The sequence below is a fragment of the Cydia pomonella genome, chromosome 3 (genome assembly GCF_033807575.1).
Source record: "Cydia pomonella isolate Wapato2018A chromosome 3, ilCydPomo1, whole genome shotgun sequence".
NCBI classification, from domain to species: Eukaryota; Metazoa; Arthropoda; class Insecta; order Lepidoptera; family Tortricidae; genus Cydia; species Cydia pomonella.
In genome coordinates, this window is record NC_084705.1 from 16,772,729 (window position 1) to 16,792,373 (window position 19,645).

A 19,645-nucleotide genomic window follows, 5' to 3' on the forward strand; every position below is an offset into this window, starting at 1 on the left:
ACGTTATTAGGAACCTTAACATAGATTTAAAGGACAAAATAATCTGATTACTCATATCTGGTACCCTCACAACATTTATTCTTTATCAACTACACGATCCATTTTCGAGATAAAATAAAAGAATATCCCCTAGGGGAAACTGCGAACCCCGCTGTTGTAAACATACTAAGAAGGAGCTCTTTGTATTTATATTAGTTTATATTAGTTAAAAACTTACCGATATTGTTGTGACAAACACATTAAACTGGAGAAACCACATGCAAATGAAAATACACCATTTTCAGGCGCATGGAAACGTAAAAGGCACATTTAGAGGTCCGAGCCTCCGCTTGACCCACCTCGAGATTACGATCGGCTTTTCCCCAAGTAAATCGTCCTACAAACTCCCTACAACCTACTTTTGGCCACCTTGAGTGGCAACACTGGCGTGACGTCACTACCGGAACAGGCACCAATGCGCGCCGGCTAGCTGCTTGTTCAGTACGCTTTGACTTTTCCCCAAGTAACGACGTGTGTTCGTTCGCAAAGCAAATATAAAAAGTGAACTATCAACGTTTAGTTCTACTAGTGAAAGACTAAGGTAAGTCCATTTCCCTTTCTTTTAGCAACCTACAAGTTAATTTATTGATGCCCCGGACGGCGTACCGCCTCCGAAAACCATCAAATCACATTACGTTATTAAACGTATGCGAGCAGCGTGCATTACATCACCTGCTCCTGCTTTTTGAGTAAACGTGTGAAAACACGTTTTACGCACCACAAAAGCAAAAACCAGGAACGAAAGGGATCATATATCATATATCCCTACATCTGACCCGTCGTCTCCTATCCGTTCCATACTGGACCCGCCCGACGGGCGGTCCAGCCGATCCGACGGATCGCGGACGGAATGCTCGTCAGCTCCGCCCGTCGGCCCAACGGCTCGACGCTTCGCGCGGCCGTCCTCTCTAAGCTCAATTGAACCGACGGATCAACAGTTACAGCTATGCTAAAATAGTATTCCCTTTCCAGGGAATATGCCGACAATCCGAGAGGTCCTTCTACTCACGGGTACCACAGCCCCCACCTCAAAGGACCCGATCGACAAGCTGCATGACGCCATTCTGCCGTTCATGCCGTTAGACTGGAAGGACTGGCAAATAGAAGATGTCAATATTCAGGAGCTCATTGGTGATCCACCCGATCCTAAAATAATCAACAAACTGCGCTATGCGATCCCGACGGCAGACATAGCAGCAGCTTTCAGTCTGAAGGAGCTGTCCGAAAAAACATACAAAAGCATAAAATTAAAGATGCTTGAATGGCCTTTCACCAGAGCCCTAATTTATGCTCCCTATTCATTGGCTGTTAAAATACACGGCAACAACGTGGAAAATGTTCTGAATGCAGTCAGAATGATGAAACCACATCTTCGTAGCAGAGAAGAAACCGATTATTTCTTAAAAGGGCGCTCTCCGTCCCAAGTCTCAAAACGAGCTCCAAGCACTCCAACTCGATCCCCAATCAGATCGAAGAGATTGAGGACCCCTGAGACCACAGAGAAGACACAGAGCACCAGGATGGATCCCATCGCCGCTGCGCTCGAGAAGCAAACGGAAATGTTCAGCGCCCTAATGCAACTAATGTTGGCTGCCTCCAACAACACTACCGAGCGCGTAGTACAAGCTGTAAATGCGGTTAAAGAAAGAACCGATCGGATCCAAGTAAGCGACGACGTTCAAATGGCTGATCAGACTATCGCCGAAGCGGACTCGTCCTACTCAGATATAGACATAGGGTCAGACAATGAGAGCGAGGAGGGCCAAGAGGAACAAATAAGCCCATCAGCGCCAGTACCAATATGGAATGATAAGACAGAAGCTATTGCTGGTCTTTGTTTTGACACGATCACTACTGAAGCTGAACCTCCTGTCCCAGCGGCAGATGCAGACATGGTGGCAAAAGGGGCTAAATGCCAGCGTCTTGGCTCTGACACATGGAATAATCTGCGTTACAAAGATGCAGAAAAAACGCTACATGGGACTCCGGTTTTTACTGCACTTAAAATCAACCCTCAACTAAGCAAAATCACGCCAAGATGGTGCAACCCAGATATACTCCTGAAAATCGATAAAACCCTAGGAGTGCTCACACATGCTTTTCTGTTGGAGAGACGAGCCTTAGAGGATGGTCTTCAACAAATAGCAAGAGAGGTGAATGACCCTCTGGTTATCAAATCAATACACCAGAATGTGCTCTCAAAAGAGTCCGGGTACAGGCGTATCTCCGACCAGGCGCTACAATACGTCTGTGGCCGGCGCTCCGAAGTAATATCGGCCAGAAGAGCGTTCTACTCGTCGTCAGATATGGCATGTGACACTGTCAATGTCATGCAGAACATTCCGCCTTCTAAGACACACTTGTTTGACGAAGCAATGCTTTCAGAAGCTTTCAAGCAATATGGCGGATATGAAAAGTTTTTTCCCCCGAAGAAACCTGAGTTCAAAAACAAAATGCAAAACAAAAAACTCCCAACGCTCCCAACTTCAATAGGACAAGACAACCTCGACGAGCCCAAGGGCCAGCCAAATCCTCTAGCCATCAAAAGAATCGTGCCAAGGACGCTCACAGCTCGAAGAAGGACTCCAGAAAGCGCCCCACGCGAGCTGCGCATAGTAAAAAATATTGACAGTCAGTTTCGAGCCGGGGTACTACGTCTAAGGGTAAATCAGTGGAGAAAATTGGGAGCAAATCAAACTGTTTTAAACATAATAAAAGGATACAGAATCCCCTTTATCAAAAAACCCCCTTTAATTTGCCTATCCAAGAAAAACATCAAATCGCTGGAAACGACGCCCAGCCTTGCTATGGACTCGGAAATTCGGGGCCTACAAACAATTGGGGCGATAGAGCCAGCATCGGCTCCAACGGGGTTCCTGTCCCCTTTATTCCTGAAAAAGAAACCGGATGGCACCTTCCGGCAGATTTTCAATTTGAAAAACCTAAACAAATTTTTAAAACCAAGAAAGTTCAGGCTTATAAACTCCCAAAAAGTTCAGAACTTCTTACAACAGTTACAACCACAGGATTACCTACTGAAAATAGATATTTCAAAGGCGTACTTTCATGTGCCCATAATAAAGAAGCACAGGAGATTCTTGATGCTAAAGGTAGGAAAAATGACATGTCTACCCTTCGGTTTAGCAACTGCACCTCAAGTCTTCGCCAAACTAACCAACTGGGTAGCAAGTATCCTAAGAAGCGAAGGAATCCGTGTGGTTGTGTACCTCGACGATTTCCTTATAGCGGGGCAGAGCCCGTCACTGCTAACAAACCAAGGAATCCGTGCCTGTCAAATATTAAAGTACCTCGGATGGCAACTGAACTCCGGAAAGACCAGCCAGATTCCATGTCAAAAACAAGAATACCAAGGTATTCTATTATCTGGGACACGCAAGCGGACGTAAAGAGTATAGACCACAAGGAAAACTTGCTTACGAGGAAACAGCTGTCGAAAATACTGGTGGAATAAAATGCACCTGGCTAGAAGCAAAACGTCTGCTAGGACGTCTAACTTTCGCGTCCTTTGTTGTGCCTTACGGGCGGCTACATTGTCGATACCTCCAGAGAGACAACAACAGAATGAGAATGTTCCCGACCAGCAAAAAAAAAAAATGCTCTGTCCCCGGAGACTCTATCGGATTGCACGTGGTGGCTCGAACACCTGTCCGACAACTCCTCCATCTTTCCAAAACCAACGACAATTTTTATATCAACAGATGCATCGGACTGGGGGTGGGGTGCATCCATAAATGGCAGACACCAAAAAGGGCCGTGGAACAACAAGCAAAAAACGTGGCACTGCAACAGGAAGGAATTGTGGACGGTATTCATAGTCCTAAAGAAAAACAGGAAAATAGTACAAGGACAAACATGCCTTCTACAATCAGACAACCAAACTGTTGTAGCCTACCTGCAGAAACAAGGGGGAACCAAATCTTTGGTTCTGCTGAAGCTGACGAGAATGATATTCCAGCTTATCAATCAACTAAATATAATACTTACAGCGAGACACATCCCGGGTCGATACAACGCTGCGGCGGACAGCCTATCTCGCCAGCAAGAACTTCCGGAGTGGTCTCTGTCGAATTCAGTCATGGATACGATATTCAGCAAATGGGGAACACCGCAGATCGATCTCTTTGCGTCAGCTCAGTCGAAGGTAGTACCAGTGTACGTAACCGAGGACATACGAGATCGAAATGCATTATTCGTAGACGCCTTCTCCAGGCACTGGAACTGGAAGCTTGCATGGATATTCCCCCCGCCATGCCTAATGCCGAGAGTACTTTGTCACCTGAACAAAGCACGAGGAATCTACTTAATTGCCTGCCCCAGGTGGCACAAAGTATATTGGAGAGCCGACCTCAAATCTCACGCAACAGCAGCTCCGTTCACGATTCGAGATTTGCAGATGAATTTGATGGATCGCAGAACCAACCAGCCACCTCCAGAAGTGAGAGACCTAGAATTGGAAGTCTGGAGGGTACGGGGTGGGCCTCCGAAATAAATACCTGGCCACAAGAGTACAAAGACCTTCTTGAAAATTCCTGGCGAAAAAGCTCTTTACGAACTTACCATTCAGCATGGATCAGATGGAAAAAATGGGCAGTTGAAAATTCCTGTTCCATTAATGACCCGCCTCCAGAAAAAGTGGCAGAATATCTATGCTTTCTTCATCATAGAGAACATCTAGCCGCTGCAACAATATTAGTGCATAAATCAGTAATTTGCACCTTTGCCAATCCTTCAAGGTCAGAATTAATCTCCAGTCATCCACTAGTGAGAAACATACTTAAGGGCATATCAATATCTAAGCCTAAGGTTAAGAAACCTATCTGGAATTTGGATGACATTTTAGATGGCCTGAATAAAAGTACAGTAGATGAGGACAGCTTGTATCAAGTATCCAGACATACGGCTTTGCTGCTGCTTCTGCATTCAGGCAGACGTATTCACGACTTGACGCTATTAGATATATCACCTAGCAACTGCCAAATTAACGTCGATTCCGTCATCCTTCAACCGAGATTTGGATCGAAAACTGACTGCACAAAATTTCGACAAACCGGATGGGCCCTCAAGGCCAATCATATCAAAAATCTTAATTCAGTATACTGGATTAAAAATCTATTAGAGATATCGTTGCCTCGGCGGAACGCTAGGCAATATCTGAACAGTCTGTTTATCACAACTAGAGGCAGGGTGCGAGAAGCCAGTAGATGCGTGATCGCCGGTTGGATAAAAAACTACTTCAAAGAACTTCACATAAATGCTCCGCCTGGCTCCACCCGTGCTGCAGTTGCGAGTGACAACTACTCTCTGAGCGGCTTAGAGATAGAAGATGTCCTGTCTAAAGGAAATTGGAGATCGCAAAAAAAACATTTTTTAGACATTACTATAGGCAAATCAGCCGACCACGTATGATTAATACTGACAGACCTTCCAATCATTTCAATACGGTTTGTCTATTGTAAGAGGTAACTTGAATTTACCCATTAATTACTAATAAAGTGATTTCTTACAAAGCTCTGGGAGTTATTAAAATAATCACGATACCATTCACAGTACACCAATCGAAAAATGCCGGCAGAAACCAAACACATCTCGAGGTGGGTCAAGCGGAGGCTCGGACCTCTAAATATAACCGTTTTTCCCCCGAAAGGGATAAAAACGAATATTTCGAGTCCAGCCGAAGCTTGACCCACCCAAGTTTAAATGCCTTGCCGGCATATAAAGGTACTGAACAAGCAGCTAGCCGGCGCGCGTTGGTGCCTGTTCCGGTAGTGACGTCACGCCAGTGTTGCCACTCAAGGTGGCCAAAAGTAGGTTGTAGGGAGTTTGTAGGACGATTTACTTGGGGAAAAGCCGATCGTAATCTCGAGGTGGGTCAAGCTTCGGCTGGACTCGAAATATTCGTTTTTATCCCTTTCGGGGGAAATACGGTTATATTTTGGAATCTCAATATCACGGTAAGCCACTACCATTTAGCCGTTAAACATTTTAAATCGTCAAAATAAACAAAATATCCCGTTAAACATAATATTACGGACAACGTGCCCACCTGATTTTGTGAACATTTGACAACTGACAGGTATGTCATAGTGACGGCGCAGATTAAAACTTAATGTTGCCATATTCAAAAGTCGCGTTCAGAAACTACGCGAAGTTAACCAGAAAATCCATATAGAGGGCAGTACTATTGTATAGACGTATATTTGATTATTGACAAATATAGAATAAAATGGCATCTAAAAAGTCTACTGTAGCTGTAATACCTAACCAACAGATAGCGGTACTAGTAGCATGCTTTCAATGCAAAACTAAAGTAGATATAAAAGCCACTTTGGCGTGTGCGGAGTGCAAACAGCGATATGAGTTTGGTTGTGCGGCTGTTTCAGAGAAATTATATAGATTACCAAGTCTTGAGTAGCGAAAAAAATGGACATGCAAAAATTGCATTAAAAATGTCACTTCAAAAGAAAAAAAGAACAAATTAACACAGACTCCCCTTCAAGTTCTTTCCAAACGTCTGAAGTAATTAAAAAGATAAACGACCCAAAACAGCGGACTCTCTCTCTCCACAAACATCGAGTAATACCATACAGGCACCAAGCACTTCAGCTAATAATAATTTATCGCCTAAAACTAACTTATCGGCTAAAATGCATACACCAATACGGAGGCAACTTTCATCAGAATCGCTCAATGACCTGAACTCAAGCTCGGACTATTAAGAGATAAAGGAGCTCAAAGAAAAAAATGAAAATATCTCTATGGAACTGGCAAGCGCACATGAAGAGATTAGTCAGCTTAATTTGGACAAATCTGAATTAGAAAAAAAAGTACAGGAACAACTAAAACAAATTGAGTTACTAAAAAAGTTGTTAACTCAAAAAGAACAAACCCAAAAAAATACACCTAAAAAGACACCCTCAAAGTCATCTATGTTTTTAAAAAACAGGGCCATTTTTCTTGACAGCGATGATGACTCTATTCCATCCCCAAGACAGCACAGTAGTTCTAAATCTGTATATGTGGAAACAAATTTTAACACAAATGATACTGAAACGGAGATTGAAAACAGAAGTAATGAAAATTTGGCATCTAACTCAATTAACTCTGAATCACTACACTCAATATCCATAATTTGTATTGTTAGTAGTGACTTTAAAAATGATGTATTAAAAATAGCTAGAAACAAACTTTCGGATGAAGCAGAAATTTGCCACTACCTATTGCCTCGTCGTGGAGCAGCAGGACTGGTTAAAGATATATCAAAGAAGACAGCCGATCTCTCAATGACTGATTTCTGTATCGTCCTCATCGGAGAAGACGACTTCCTTACAACGAACAACTACCTTGAAGTGATAGTTCAAGTACGAGAAGCATTGCAGGATATACAAAACACTAATGTTATACTGTGTGTCCCAACATATAAGTTAAAAAAGTTCTACTATATTATTTAACTGGAGAGTGGAAACATTTAACAACTTGTTGCGCCTTGATGTTGACACACAAATATGTGCATATTTGATTGACTCTAATCTCATATTAACTTATGATTACAATATGTTTTCTAGCATTAATGGATGTCTAAATAAGAAGGGAATGCGAAATATATTTGACCAAACTGTACAAATAATGACATATACCGAGCAATATATGACATTAGATGATTTTGATATGACTTCTGACAGTGCGGACTTCGGATAGAATTATTATTAATACGCAACCTGTTTCTTTTTTACGATCTTAATGTAAAAAATAAAATTGACATTTACGATAATACTAGCAAACATAATCCAAACACGGAAAAGAAATGTGTAGATGATAGAGAATTAAATTCACACGAAAGGAGTAAACATTAACTATCTCCAAAAGCAATACATAGAAGAGGAAAAATTGCCCATATAAATATCCAGTCTTAATACTACTAAGGTACCTCAATTAGAAATATGGCTTGATTCTAATAAAGGAAAGGAAGTCGATATATTATTAATTACTGAGCATCACAGGAAATCGACGGAGTTAAAACTTATAAACATATCTGGCTTCTCCCTCGCCAGCAATTTATTCAGTTACTAAAAAAGTAGTGGTGGTTCCTGTATATTTATAAGAGATAATGTCGTATTTTAGGATCTGCAATATATAAAAGATATGTCAATTCTCGGAGAATATGAAGTGTGTGGTGTAAAACTTGTCAATACGGTTATTGTATGTGTATACCGTCCCAAAACTGTCAAAAACGATAACTTCCTTTATAATCTCGATAAGCTTTTAAACTTATTTAAGAATTGTAATCTAATTGTTGTTGAAGATTTTAACATAAATATTATAAGTAGGAGTACGGAAGCTCAAGATTTTTTGTGTACGTTAATACCTATAATCTTAAATGTTTTGTAACCGAGCCAACCCGTATCACATCAACGTGTAGTACCTGCATAGATAATATTATAAGTAACCTTAAACTTGAAAATGTAACATTTATAGATCTGGCAATCTCCGACCATACTTTGCAATTTGCTTGTCTTCCAACTCCTTTGCAAACAAACAGTGAAATAATCTACAGGTGGTACAGAAATCAAAGTACTTCAAATCTAAATACCCTTGCGTCATCCTTAGGAAACACTTCCTGGCTTTCTGTTTATTCAAAAGATGCGGATGTCGGATTTAACACTTTCCATGATATATTTATGTTTCATTTTAATAAATGTGTCCCTGTTATGAAATTCAAGGTTAATAGGAGTAAAAGAGTAGACAAAGGATGGCTAACAAAGGACTTAAAGCAGTCATGCAAAATTAAACGTGATTTATTTGTCAAAATTCAGAAAGTTCCGGATGTACAATTAAGAAACTATTATTAATCTTATTGTCAACGGTTGAAAAAGACAATTTCGCTTGCCAAGAAAAACGATACGAAGCAGAAAATTATTCACTCTAAAAATAGTATTCAAGCTACTTGGAAACTTATTAACGACAACATAAAGGGCCCTAAGCAGAACTATCATACTGACCTCGTAGGCTTATCGGATGGAACAAATACAGCAAAATCTATGGATGAGATTCCCGATATGTTTAGGAATTACTTTAAATCTATAAAAAGTGGTAGCAGCCAGTCTCCACCGATGAAACTAACACTACCTCCACATGTACCTAGCACAATGTTTGTTAAACCAATTGATAGAGAGGAACTTAAATTTTTTTATATCAGGCCTGAAAAACAAAAATCTTCTGGCTATGATGAAATCTCTTCTGCTGATAAAAAAAATAAAGCATATGGCAAATTATATTCTGGAACCTCTTGTCTATTTAATTAATATTTCTATTACGGAGGGCAGGTTTCCAACCTTACTAAAGAAAGCGGTTGTTAAACCTTTACATAAACAAGGAGACAAACTGTGTGTAAATAATTATCGTCCGATATCCTTGCTATCAATGTTTTCTAAGGTATATGAGAAAGTAATGGCAAATCGTCTTTGTAGCTAATAAAATTATAGCTAGTGAACAATTTGGGTTTCAAAAAGGAGTCTCTACCACTGATGCATTGTTTGAACTGACAAATTATATCTTTGAAGCAATAAACCAACAGGACAATGTAATTTCCATCTTTATTGATCTCTCTGATGCCTCAAGATAACTTAAGATTACTTAGATTTGATCATGTAGATCATACCATAATGCTAGACATACTAAATCGTTACGGTTATTAGAGGAACTGTAAATAACTGGTTTGAATCTTTTCTCACATATCGAAAGAAATATGTAACTGTACCATCGTTCGACTATGAAAGCCATACTATGGTTGACTTAAAATCAAATAGCACACAATCTATTTTTGGAGTGCCCCAAGGGAGCATACTGGGACCTATCTTATTCTTATTCCTCCATTCTATTCCAGGCTCCTATTGGTAAAACAGCTATGTTTTTGAGATGCCATAGCCACGTTGCGGCAAAAATTTACAACGCCTTACCGACTGAAATCAAGTCTCTTTCGCATACTAAATTCTTACCTAGTCTAAAGAAATATCTTATTGAGCTGTGTCCGTATAGCCTTAACGAGTACTTTATGAAATTAAATGCAAGATAAAATAAATTGCATGCTAGGTAGTTTATAATTGTAGTTATTTTTGATTCCAGGTTCTTGGTAAGAATTATTGGAAATATTTGAATGCAGTTTTTATTACCTATAAGTACCTTTCTCTCAAAGTTCTGGATTTCCTTTATTGACCCATTTTTCTCGGTCATATACCTATAGCAAATGGCTGCTAATGATTACGGCGGGTAAGGAGTGTTGGAACCTTTAACTACTTATGTTCAGTTATTATACTATATAAAACGTTGGTAACTAATTAGTTAGGTCATAACTGTCATAAGTTATGTCACAAAGGTCAAGACCTTTAAAATGACCTGATAAAATGTAAGTAATATCAAGCTTTTAATAAAAAAAGTTTGCCATGATTTGGAAGCTTGTTGTATACTGATCAAAATATGATATAATTACTTTAATATTTAGATCGCGTCTTTATTTACTACTAAGTATAAATAATTTTGGGAATTCGTTAGACGATAAATAACTTTGGGAATTCGTTAGACGGGAATACGCGGCCGGATTGCGAAAAATTATAATTTACAAAAGGGAGTAAAAATCAGTGTACAGTGTGCAATAGGTACAATTGTTTATTTATATGAGCCTACCTTATTAGAACGTTATTCAATCACCAGCATATAGTTCTCCAACATGTCTGTACTTCAGTTAATACCCTTCATACTTAGGGTACTTTTCAGTGACACGCTAATTTTTAACTGCCATCCAACGAATAGGTTTGGAAAACACGTACAGTTGCAATTTCGGCAATATCAGTACATATGAATTTTATTATATTTTAAGAAAGATGCAATAAAGAAGTTTGCTATAAAATTTGGAACGTCATTTTTAACACTTCTTGGGTAGCTAAGTTAAAAAACTTTTACAAAAAAAAACAATTTCTACTAATGTTACAAGTGAAACCGACTTTTTTTGTCTGTTACTTTTTCACAGCCAAACTTCCTACTTATCGATTCTGTACCCCTAGTGTAACTTTGATTGACATCATAACGTGACGAACGCGTTTGCGTTAAGTCTCATTTTGTATAGGATTTTGAGGTTCCAAAACGTCCCGCTTGGCGCGCTCTTTCGAAATCCAATACAAAATGAGACTAAACGCAAACGCGTACGTCACGTTTGGAAATCGAATTTATTTACACTAGGGGTACTGATCAATTTTTTTATGAAAGCTTACATGTCGCAACCCAGTGTGGGATATAACTAGGACTCCATATTTCACACCTTAATGAAAGGAAATTGTTATTAACAAGGTTAGAGACCTACATCAGACGGTGTTATCGCTTCGAATTATCTCTCCCTTCTGAGACAACCTTAGGCTAGCAAAAATAGTATTGTGTAGTTGTCAATCTACGTTAAAGATTCGATATCTTTTGGTACGATTTATTACATGACCCCGATAGCGCTTGACGCCTTTCACTCCATTGTACAACCAACGTGTCAAAGAGGGCCCGCGTTGGGCGCCACATATACGAACAATAATTCATGCTCGTTCTATTGAACAGCTCTTTACATTGTTTGTAATGAAAATATAGTTTCTCCTTATATTTACGCACATGAGCATCGTGGTTCTACTAGAAAAGAGTAATGCTAGTTACCTAACTAGCATTACTCTTTTCTAGTGTTAAGACAATGTTATGGAAATCACATAAGGTCAATACGGGTAAGTATGGCTGCGAAATAAGTGTGGCTTGCCTTAATATTGAGGCCTGTTTACACATTCACTAGCATACCACTACCAGTTACATTTACCGCGCAGCCACATTTAACCGTATTGACCTTATACATAAGACGAGTACCATATTCATATTTAGTGTTTGTCCTGTTAAAACTTTGCAAGCCGATACTTGTCCATAACGTACCAGCTGTAAATTTGTTAGCTTCCGACGTGGTATAAAAAAACTTTTTCTTTTAACTTTTTACTGTCCTTTGTGTACACAACCCGCGTAATTCGTTTTCTTGAACCTAATTTTCTGGCAAATTATTTAACTTAACAAAACTCTCCAATTAAAATTTGTAGGGTGACCCAGTTATAAAACAATCCACCTAGCTTTTCTGACCCCTTTTTAAAGCGGAATATCTGATCAAGTCGGCTACAAAATTAATAAATAGCAAAATCTATAGAGGGAGATGCAAATGCAATTTTACGTGGATATTGACTTCCAAGTGTAAGCCAAACAGTAACATGAACGTTTTAAAAATAACTGTTTTGCTGTATGTTATTATACGTATAAAATACCTAGGTATTTGATTTTTACCCCGACGGAATAGAGACGATAGACATGCATTTACGGTGGAAAGCTGTTTGTATCTCTAAAACGGCTTGGCTTATTTTGTTCCGGTTTTCAATGGAGGTTACGTGATACTCATGGGATAGCTCCTCGATTTTAATTCACTATCAACTTTTATTTAATATTTTTGTCGAGGACTTTAAAATCAAAAATTATCGTTTTATTTTTACTCCTATTGACAATTTAATTAAAACTTTCAAACGTTCACGATAAGCCACGTCTTAAATTTTCTTATGACTTTTCTTCAGAGTATTTAAAGCATTTACATTTTACAAGGTCCGGGAGGACACGTAATTGATAGCCTCGGAGTTAAGGATGAAGTGGGCTTCGGTTAAGTTCATTTCGGAACATAAAAAAGTATATTAGGTCGTGAATGGGCCCCACCCGTTGTAAAGAAGATTCACTCTTCATTAAGTGTACCGATATTGCTTCTTCTATAAATAACAAAGTTTTTTACAGTGTATACTCCTACAATATATTCATAATGTAATGAAGTGGTTTGAGACGGAAAATAAATACAAAATCATACAATCTTAACCATTGAAAAATATCGGTAATGTTATGCTGGTGTGAGAATACTAAGTTAAAATAGAATGTCCGAGTAGATAAAAGCAAACCCCGCTGTTATGTAAATAAGCAATTGAAACAGAATTAATAGTCAATATTACATTAAATTCTCAATACTGCTTTATAACACTAAGTTAGCTGTATAAATTTGGCATAATTTGTAATCAAGTTATTTATTTACCTTGATTCAGGATTATTTGAAACTGCTAAAACAATCACTAGATGGTATTTGGGTCACTAGTATGATAAATTAAATAATGAACAAATATAATTGAAAATAAAACATTTTTATTAAAGTCAATAAACCTATTTATTCACCTTATCATCAACAACTAATAAATACAATCACTAATACTTTAAAATTTACCAATATATTATTTAATAATTAATTCATCAAATTAATCAGGTAAGTACATAAACATTAAAATCATTATCAACATAGTATTTAATTAACTTTCAATATTCCTGTGGCGACGATTAACTCAGTACTACAGCGCAAAGAAGAATGACAATGAGAATGATCCAAATGTCCTTGCTTCTTTCGCACCAAAGGGTTTTGGTGAGAGATGCCTTTCCATCCTTCTTCGGGATTTTTGGCGGTGTCTGTCGCCGCCCGTAACGACGGGCGGGTCTTTCCTGTGCCCATTTCAAGGGGCGAGGGCTTCTGGGCCGTGGTCGGCCGGAGGCCGATCATGGCTTTGTTGTTGTTTTGTGTCTCCTTCTAATAGGGCTATCGGGGCCAGTCCGGGCTGCCCAAGAGCGCGATCAGTGCGTCGACCTCTTGTTCAGCGGGGGACGGCGGCGTGGTTCTGGCGGCTGGAGCCGGCGTAGGCAGCGAAGGTGGAGGTGCAGCGGAGGGTAGGGCTGGCGCTGCCTGGGTTGAGGTGGCTGATGATCCAAATGAATCAGGTCGGGCCCTTTTATATCCACTGCTAACCAGTCACTCGCAACTGGTTGATCATGTCATTTGTCGTTCGAGAAGTGACGTCACAAACGTATCTTCTCATGTACCTTATCTATTTATCGAATAATGCAGAATAAAATGATCACAACATCTTTTCAATAAACTTCGTTATACATAATTACTAATAAGTAATATAAATACATAATATAATCACCTCAAATAGTACATTACGATACAAGTGCGAAAAATAGGAAATTCGAAACGAGTGGCGATAAATTAAAACACGACCGAAGGGAGTGTTTTAAATCGACACGAGTTGCGAATTACCTATTCGCACATGTATCGTACAACGTTTTACAGTACATATGGCCCTTTAAATTTTCGACACAGTAACGTAATATGCTACTTCTCGCACTAGTGCTATACAGTACATATTACTGTAAATATAATTTATAACTAATAATCTAACACTGGCATTATAAGAATATTTAATTTTTCATTAGAAAGAATTCCGCAGAAGGAAGCATGCGCCCGATAAAAGTAAGTACACATGTAGGATTGTAGGACTCGTATACTTTTGCAAAATTATAGCTAAAAAATAAAAATTAAAAAACAAATTGTACACACCAGTTTAAGTTAAACTAAAACAAACAATGCTTATAATGCGGACAAACAACGTCGTATATTATTATAGATGTATACAAAGCCATTTATGGTCGCGATTAGTCATCCGACATTTGGCGCAGACACTGCCCTGCTGGTTGTACTAGGCCGCTCGTGTTGACACAAAAGTTTTATTGGCCATGTTGTTCCATCGATAAATTAATACTGCCTTCTCCAAAGATATATTGAGGTTTCAATCTCCGCAAGCACTTTCCCGCAGTCAGTTGTTGTGCCTTCAACGAAGACGAACAAATTGTAGGGTTATTTATGGTTTGGCAGGAAAGAACAAAAACTACGTCTTACGTTTCCATATTTCTAGGCTTGTTTTGAATAGTATTCGTGACAGCTTCGTTCGTTTTATCGTCGCCTTCTGGGGTCTCTCATGTATGAATTAACCTACTACATGTATGTTTAAAATAATTAAAAATGCCCATATTGCTCTAGACTCTTTTGCATCGCGTACGGCACGGTGCATTTATTTGAGTAGCAAAGTGAATATTTTGAGTTCCCAAACTTAATAGTTTCGTAATTCAAAGTCAATCTAGTTGTAATTGATTTTATTAAATATGGCTACATTCAAAGTATTCCACAACTAGCAATACGTCCGCACTCAACAAGCACTGTCACCATAATGGCTGCCTTTAGCAACCAATATGGCGCCTAGAACCGGACCGGAAACGAGTCGGATTGCCGTTTAAATACTCGCCTGTGATTGGCTACTTAGAACCGGGCTGACAGTTTTGATATTTAAGCGGCCATTAATAACTGTGACAAAATGATTGTAAAATATGAAACTATTATTTAAAAATCATAACACTCGGCCATCCGACTCGTACACCGTCCCGGTGTACGCTCTTTACACATTCTAGATTAAATTAACTTATAAATGCTAAAACTTAATAGAAATAAATTAAGCACTTATTTAATTATTACACTTTTAATTTATCAGTCATTTCGATTGTAGAAGTTTCATTAAAAACTAATTATTAAGGTTTGATTACAAATAGGTATCATTTTATTGACCTTACATAAAAATAGTGACATTGCAGTCTAATATAAACTTAATTGAAATCCTTACATTCTAATTCACACTCACACATTTAACTCTAATTTTAATCTGTTGCACATTGTCAATACGGTTTTTATGACACCGAGCTAATTGTAAGTACCTTTATACTAATCTTGTGACAAATTAAAGCTGGCATTATTATGTAAAAATTTCATTATATTTCAGAAATGACTACGAATAAAATCATAACACTCTGCCATTGAGCAAATATACCAGTTAATTAGTAATCTGATATAAATTAAACTGAGTTTGATTATTGGTCTTCGATCAGAGAAAGCAGGCAATTTATAATAGTTGTTTTTGTTCAACTCCTACATGACTCCACAAAGTTCTTCAATTTGTTGAAATAATTTATAAGCCCTGTACATGACATCCCCAAAAATCAACTAGCGGTTGTCCTTCAAAACGTAACGGAAAGGTAACTCTAAAATTCTGGCCAATCAGTAAGGGCACCTGCAACAACTCATCTCCCTCCAATGTTATTGCAGGTAGTTTTGCATAACATTTTACAAAATTAAGTTTTCGCCTTCGGAACCACGTATTGAGTCAGTCGCTTCCAGCGTCTAAGAAAAACTAAAGAACTTTACGCTCTTCGGCAACTGTTGTCTTGCTACTTTTGCTATCATTCCTAAGGTGTAAAGGATTGAGTTTGCAAGATGCAGAGTCGTGACCTACCCGGTGGCATTTTTGACATTTTACTATAGGTTGAGGACAGTTAATAAAAGAATGCCCTTTCTCGCGACAATTAAAGCAAGTCATTCACGTCAAGTCACAGGGTTTCGTCTGAAGGACTCGCAGAAGAGTTCTGCTTAGGCCCGACTTCATTATGCTTTCGAATAAAAGACACGTCAGGGGGTCGTTGCGAGTTGAGGTAATCTAACAAATCTTCCGGTTCCTCACAATTTAAAGTTTGGGCACCGTTCCTAACGGACTTATCTAATATGCCATGTACTATACATTGTACAGCCTTCTTTTCTCTGATCTCGCACCTGTATAGTAAAGTTAGCTTATCATAGAAATACTCACGATAATGCTCACCAGCACGCGTGGTTCGAGCTAGCATTTCTTCGAGAAGCCGACCATAATTTTGTTCGTTGGGGAAAGCCTTTTTAAGTTTCGTTTGCCATTCGTCCCAGCTATATACAACGGATGGTAAAGACTCGAACCATTTTTTTGCAAGTCCCGTAAGTTTTTGAAGTGCAAAATGTATGGCCTGCTTCTCGTTCCAATCATATATTTTAACACATTCATTAACTTTATGAATCCAGCTATCTATGCTTTGCGCTTTGCTGGAGGGATCAAATTCTGGTACCACATTATTTAATTGACTGTTATTTAAGTGATGTGCCTTGTCTTTGTTCCCTCCTTGCAAAGAACTAATAAGCTGTAGTACCTCGTTGAACGTGACTCCTTGTGGTGGGATTGCCTCAACCGGTGGAACTGGCTGTCCTTCTAGTACCTCAGAAGGCCGTTCAAATACCGGCGTGGCAGTATCAATTGGGGCAACACACTCGACAGACCAAGTTGCCGCTGGAACATTCCTGCGGGTCTTCTTTCTTGGTCGTTGGCATGGCGGCAGCACCTCTAGTCTTCTCCTCTTGCGTCTAACTTGAATGTGCTCGCGTCGTGAACCATCCAACGTATCTTCGGAATCGGACGCCATATCCTCAGGGCAAAAATTAAAAATTAGTCACGTTTTTGCAGCCTGTTTTCAAAATTCAAGTTTGTACCTGGGTTCAAAACTAACTTGAACTCAATCTTCACCTTGAAAATCAACTCAAGCTTTACTTCAAACATCAACTCAAGCTTCACCTCGAACATCAACTCAAGCTTCACCTCGAACATCAACTCAGGCTTCACCTAGCACATCAACTTAAGCTTCACCTCGAACAACAACTCAAGCTTCACCTCAAACACCAACTCGTACACCAACTCGATCTCCAACTCGAACCCCAACTCGAACTCCAACTCGAACTCCAACTCGAACTCCAACTTGAACTCCAACTTGATCTCGAACACCAACTCGAATACCAACTCGAACTCCAACTCGTACTCCAACTCGAAATCCAACTCGAACTCCAACTCGAACGCCAACTCGAACTCCAACTCCAACTCGAACTCCAACTCGAACGCCAACTCAAACTCCAACTCGAACTCCAACTCGAACTCGAACAACAACTTGAACTCCATCTCGAACTCCAACTCGAACTCCAACTCAAACTCCAACTCCAACTCAAACTCCAACTCGAACTCCAACTCGAACTCCAACTCGTACTCCAACTCGTACTCCAACTCGAACTCCAACTCGAACTCCAACTCGAACTCCAACTCTTACTCCAACTCGAACGCCAACTCGAACTCCAACTCGAACTCCAACTCGAACTCCAACTCCAACTCTAACTCCAACTCGAACTCGAACACCAACTCGAATACCAACTCGTACACCAACTCATAGACTAACTCGAACTCCAACTCGAACTCCTACTCGAACTCCTACTCGAACTCCTACTCGAACTCCTACTCGAACTCCTACTCGAACTCCAACTCAAACTCCATGTCACTATCTAGATCTAACTCTTGCCCACCGGGCTCACGAGTAACTACAACTACACACATTGCCATCTACTACTCGCTACCTATTCGAGCGAGCTTCCATAGTCACATAATAACCTCTAGCAACACACGTGGTCGCCTCTTAGCTGGTTATCCGAATAATCGACCATAGGCACACATGGTCACATTCACATCTTACCTCTTCATCGTTGTACTACTGGGACACATAGCCCTCTAGTAACTATTCATTGTATACTAGCTACTAATTCATTGTTTTACTACAGGCACACATAGCCTACTAGTAACAACACAAATGGTTGTGTACTAGCTACCTATTCCTTGTTATACTATAGGCACACATAGCCCTCTAGCAGCAACACACATGGCCGCGTACTAGCCAACTATTCCTTGTTATAATACAGGCACACTTGGTCCTCTAGCAGCAACACACATGGTTGTGTACTAGCTACCTATTCCTTGTTATACTACAGGCACACATGGCCCTCTAGCAGCAACACACATGGCCGCGTACTAGCCAACTATTCCTTGTTATAATACAGGCACACTTGGTCCTCTAGCAGCAACACACATGGCCGCGTACTAGCCAACTATTCCTTGTTATAATACAGGCACACTTGGTCCTCTAGCAGCAACACACATGGCCGCGTACTAGCCAACTATTCCTTGTTATAATACAGGCACACTTGGTCCTCTAGCAGCAACACATATGGTCGCGTACTAGCTAACTATTCCTTGTTATACTACAGGCACACTTGGCCCTCTAGCAGCAACACACATGGCCGTGTACTCGCTTCCTATTCCTTGTTGTACTTCAGGCAAACTTGGCCCTCTAGCAGCAACACACATGGCCGCGTACTAGCTACCTATTCATTGTTATACTACAGGCACACTTGGCCCTCTAGCAGCAACACACATGGCCGCGTACTAGCTACCTATTCCTTGTTATACTACAGGCACACATGGCCCTCTAGCAACAACACACATGGTCGCGTACTAGCTATTCTTTGTTTTACTACAGGCACAAATGGCCCTCTAGCAGCAACACACATGGTCGCGTACTAGCTATTCTTTGTTTTACTACAGGCACACATGGCCCTCTAGCAGCAACACACATGGTCGCGTACTAGCTATTCTTTGTTTTACTACAGGCATACATGAACCTCTAGCAGCAACACACATGGTCGCGTATTAGCTAACTATTCTTTGTTTTACTATAGGCACACATTGCCTTCTAATAGCAACACTAGCTACTAATCAACCAATCAACTAATCTTCAAAAGATAATGCACCCATTTTCACATGCTAGCTAGTATCGGAATAAATTGTTATAGAAAAACTTGACCTATTAGGGTTTAATTATATTATCGTCACTACCTATCTATTTGTTTAAAAATTGCAGCGATTTTATTTTTACAATCATCAACAAAAATAAA

General features: G+C 39.6%; 2 protein-coding genes across 6 annotated transcripts in view; one reads left to right on the top strand and one right to left on the bottom strand.

Moving 5' to 3' along the window:
• Positions 1-19,645, top strand: part of LOC133516187 (peripheral plasma membrane protein CASK) — a 381,125-nt gene that overhangs the window by 229,967 nt on the left and 131,513 nt on the right. The window lies entirely within an intron of this gene.
• LOC133515925 (uncharacterized) lies at positions 16,408-17,619 on the bottom strand. Its single transcript, XM_061848568.1, has 2 exons — positions 17,475-17,619; positions 16,408-17,402 (listed from the first exon to the last, which is right to left on the bottom strand). The coding sequence occupies exon 2, from the start codon at positions 17,299-17,301 to the stop codon at positions 16,408-16,410; it is 894 nt and encodes a 297-aa protein (XP_061704552.1). The 5' UTR covers positions 17,302-17,402; positions 17,475-17,619.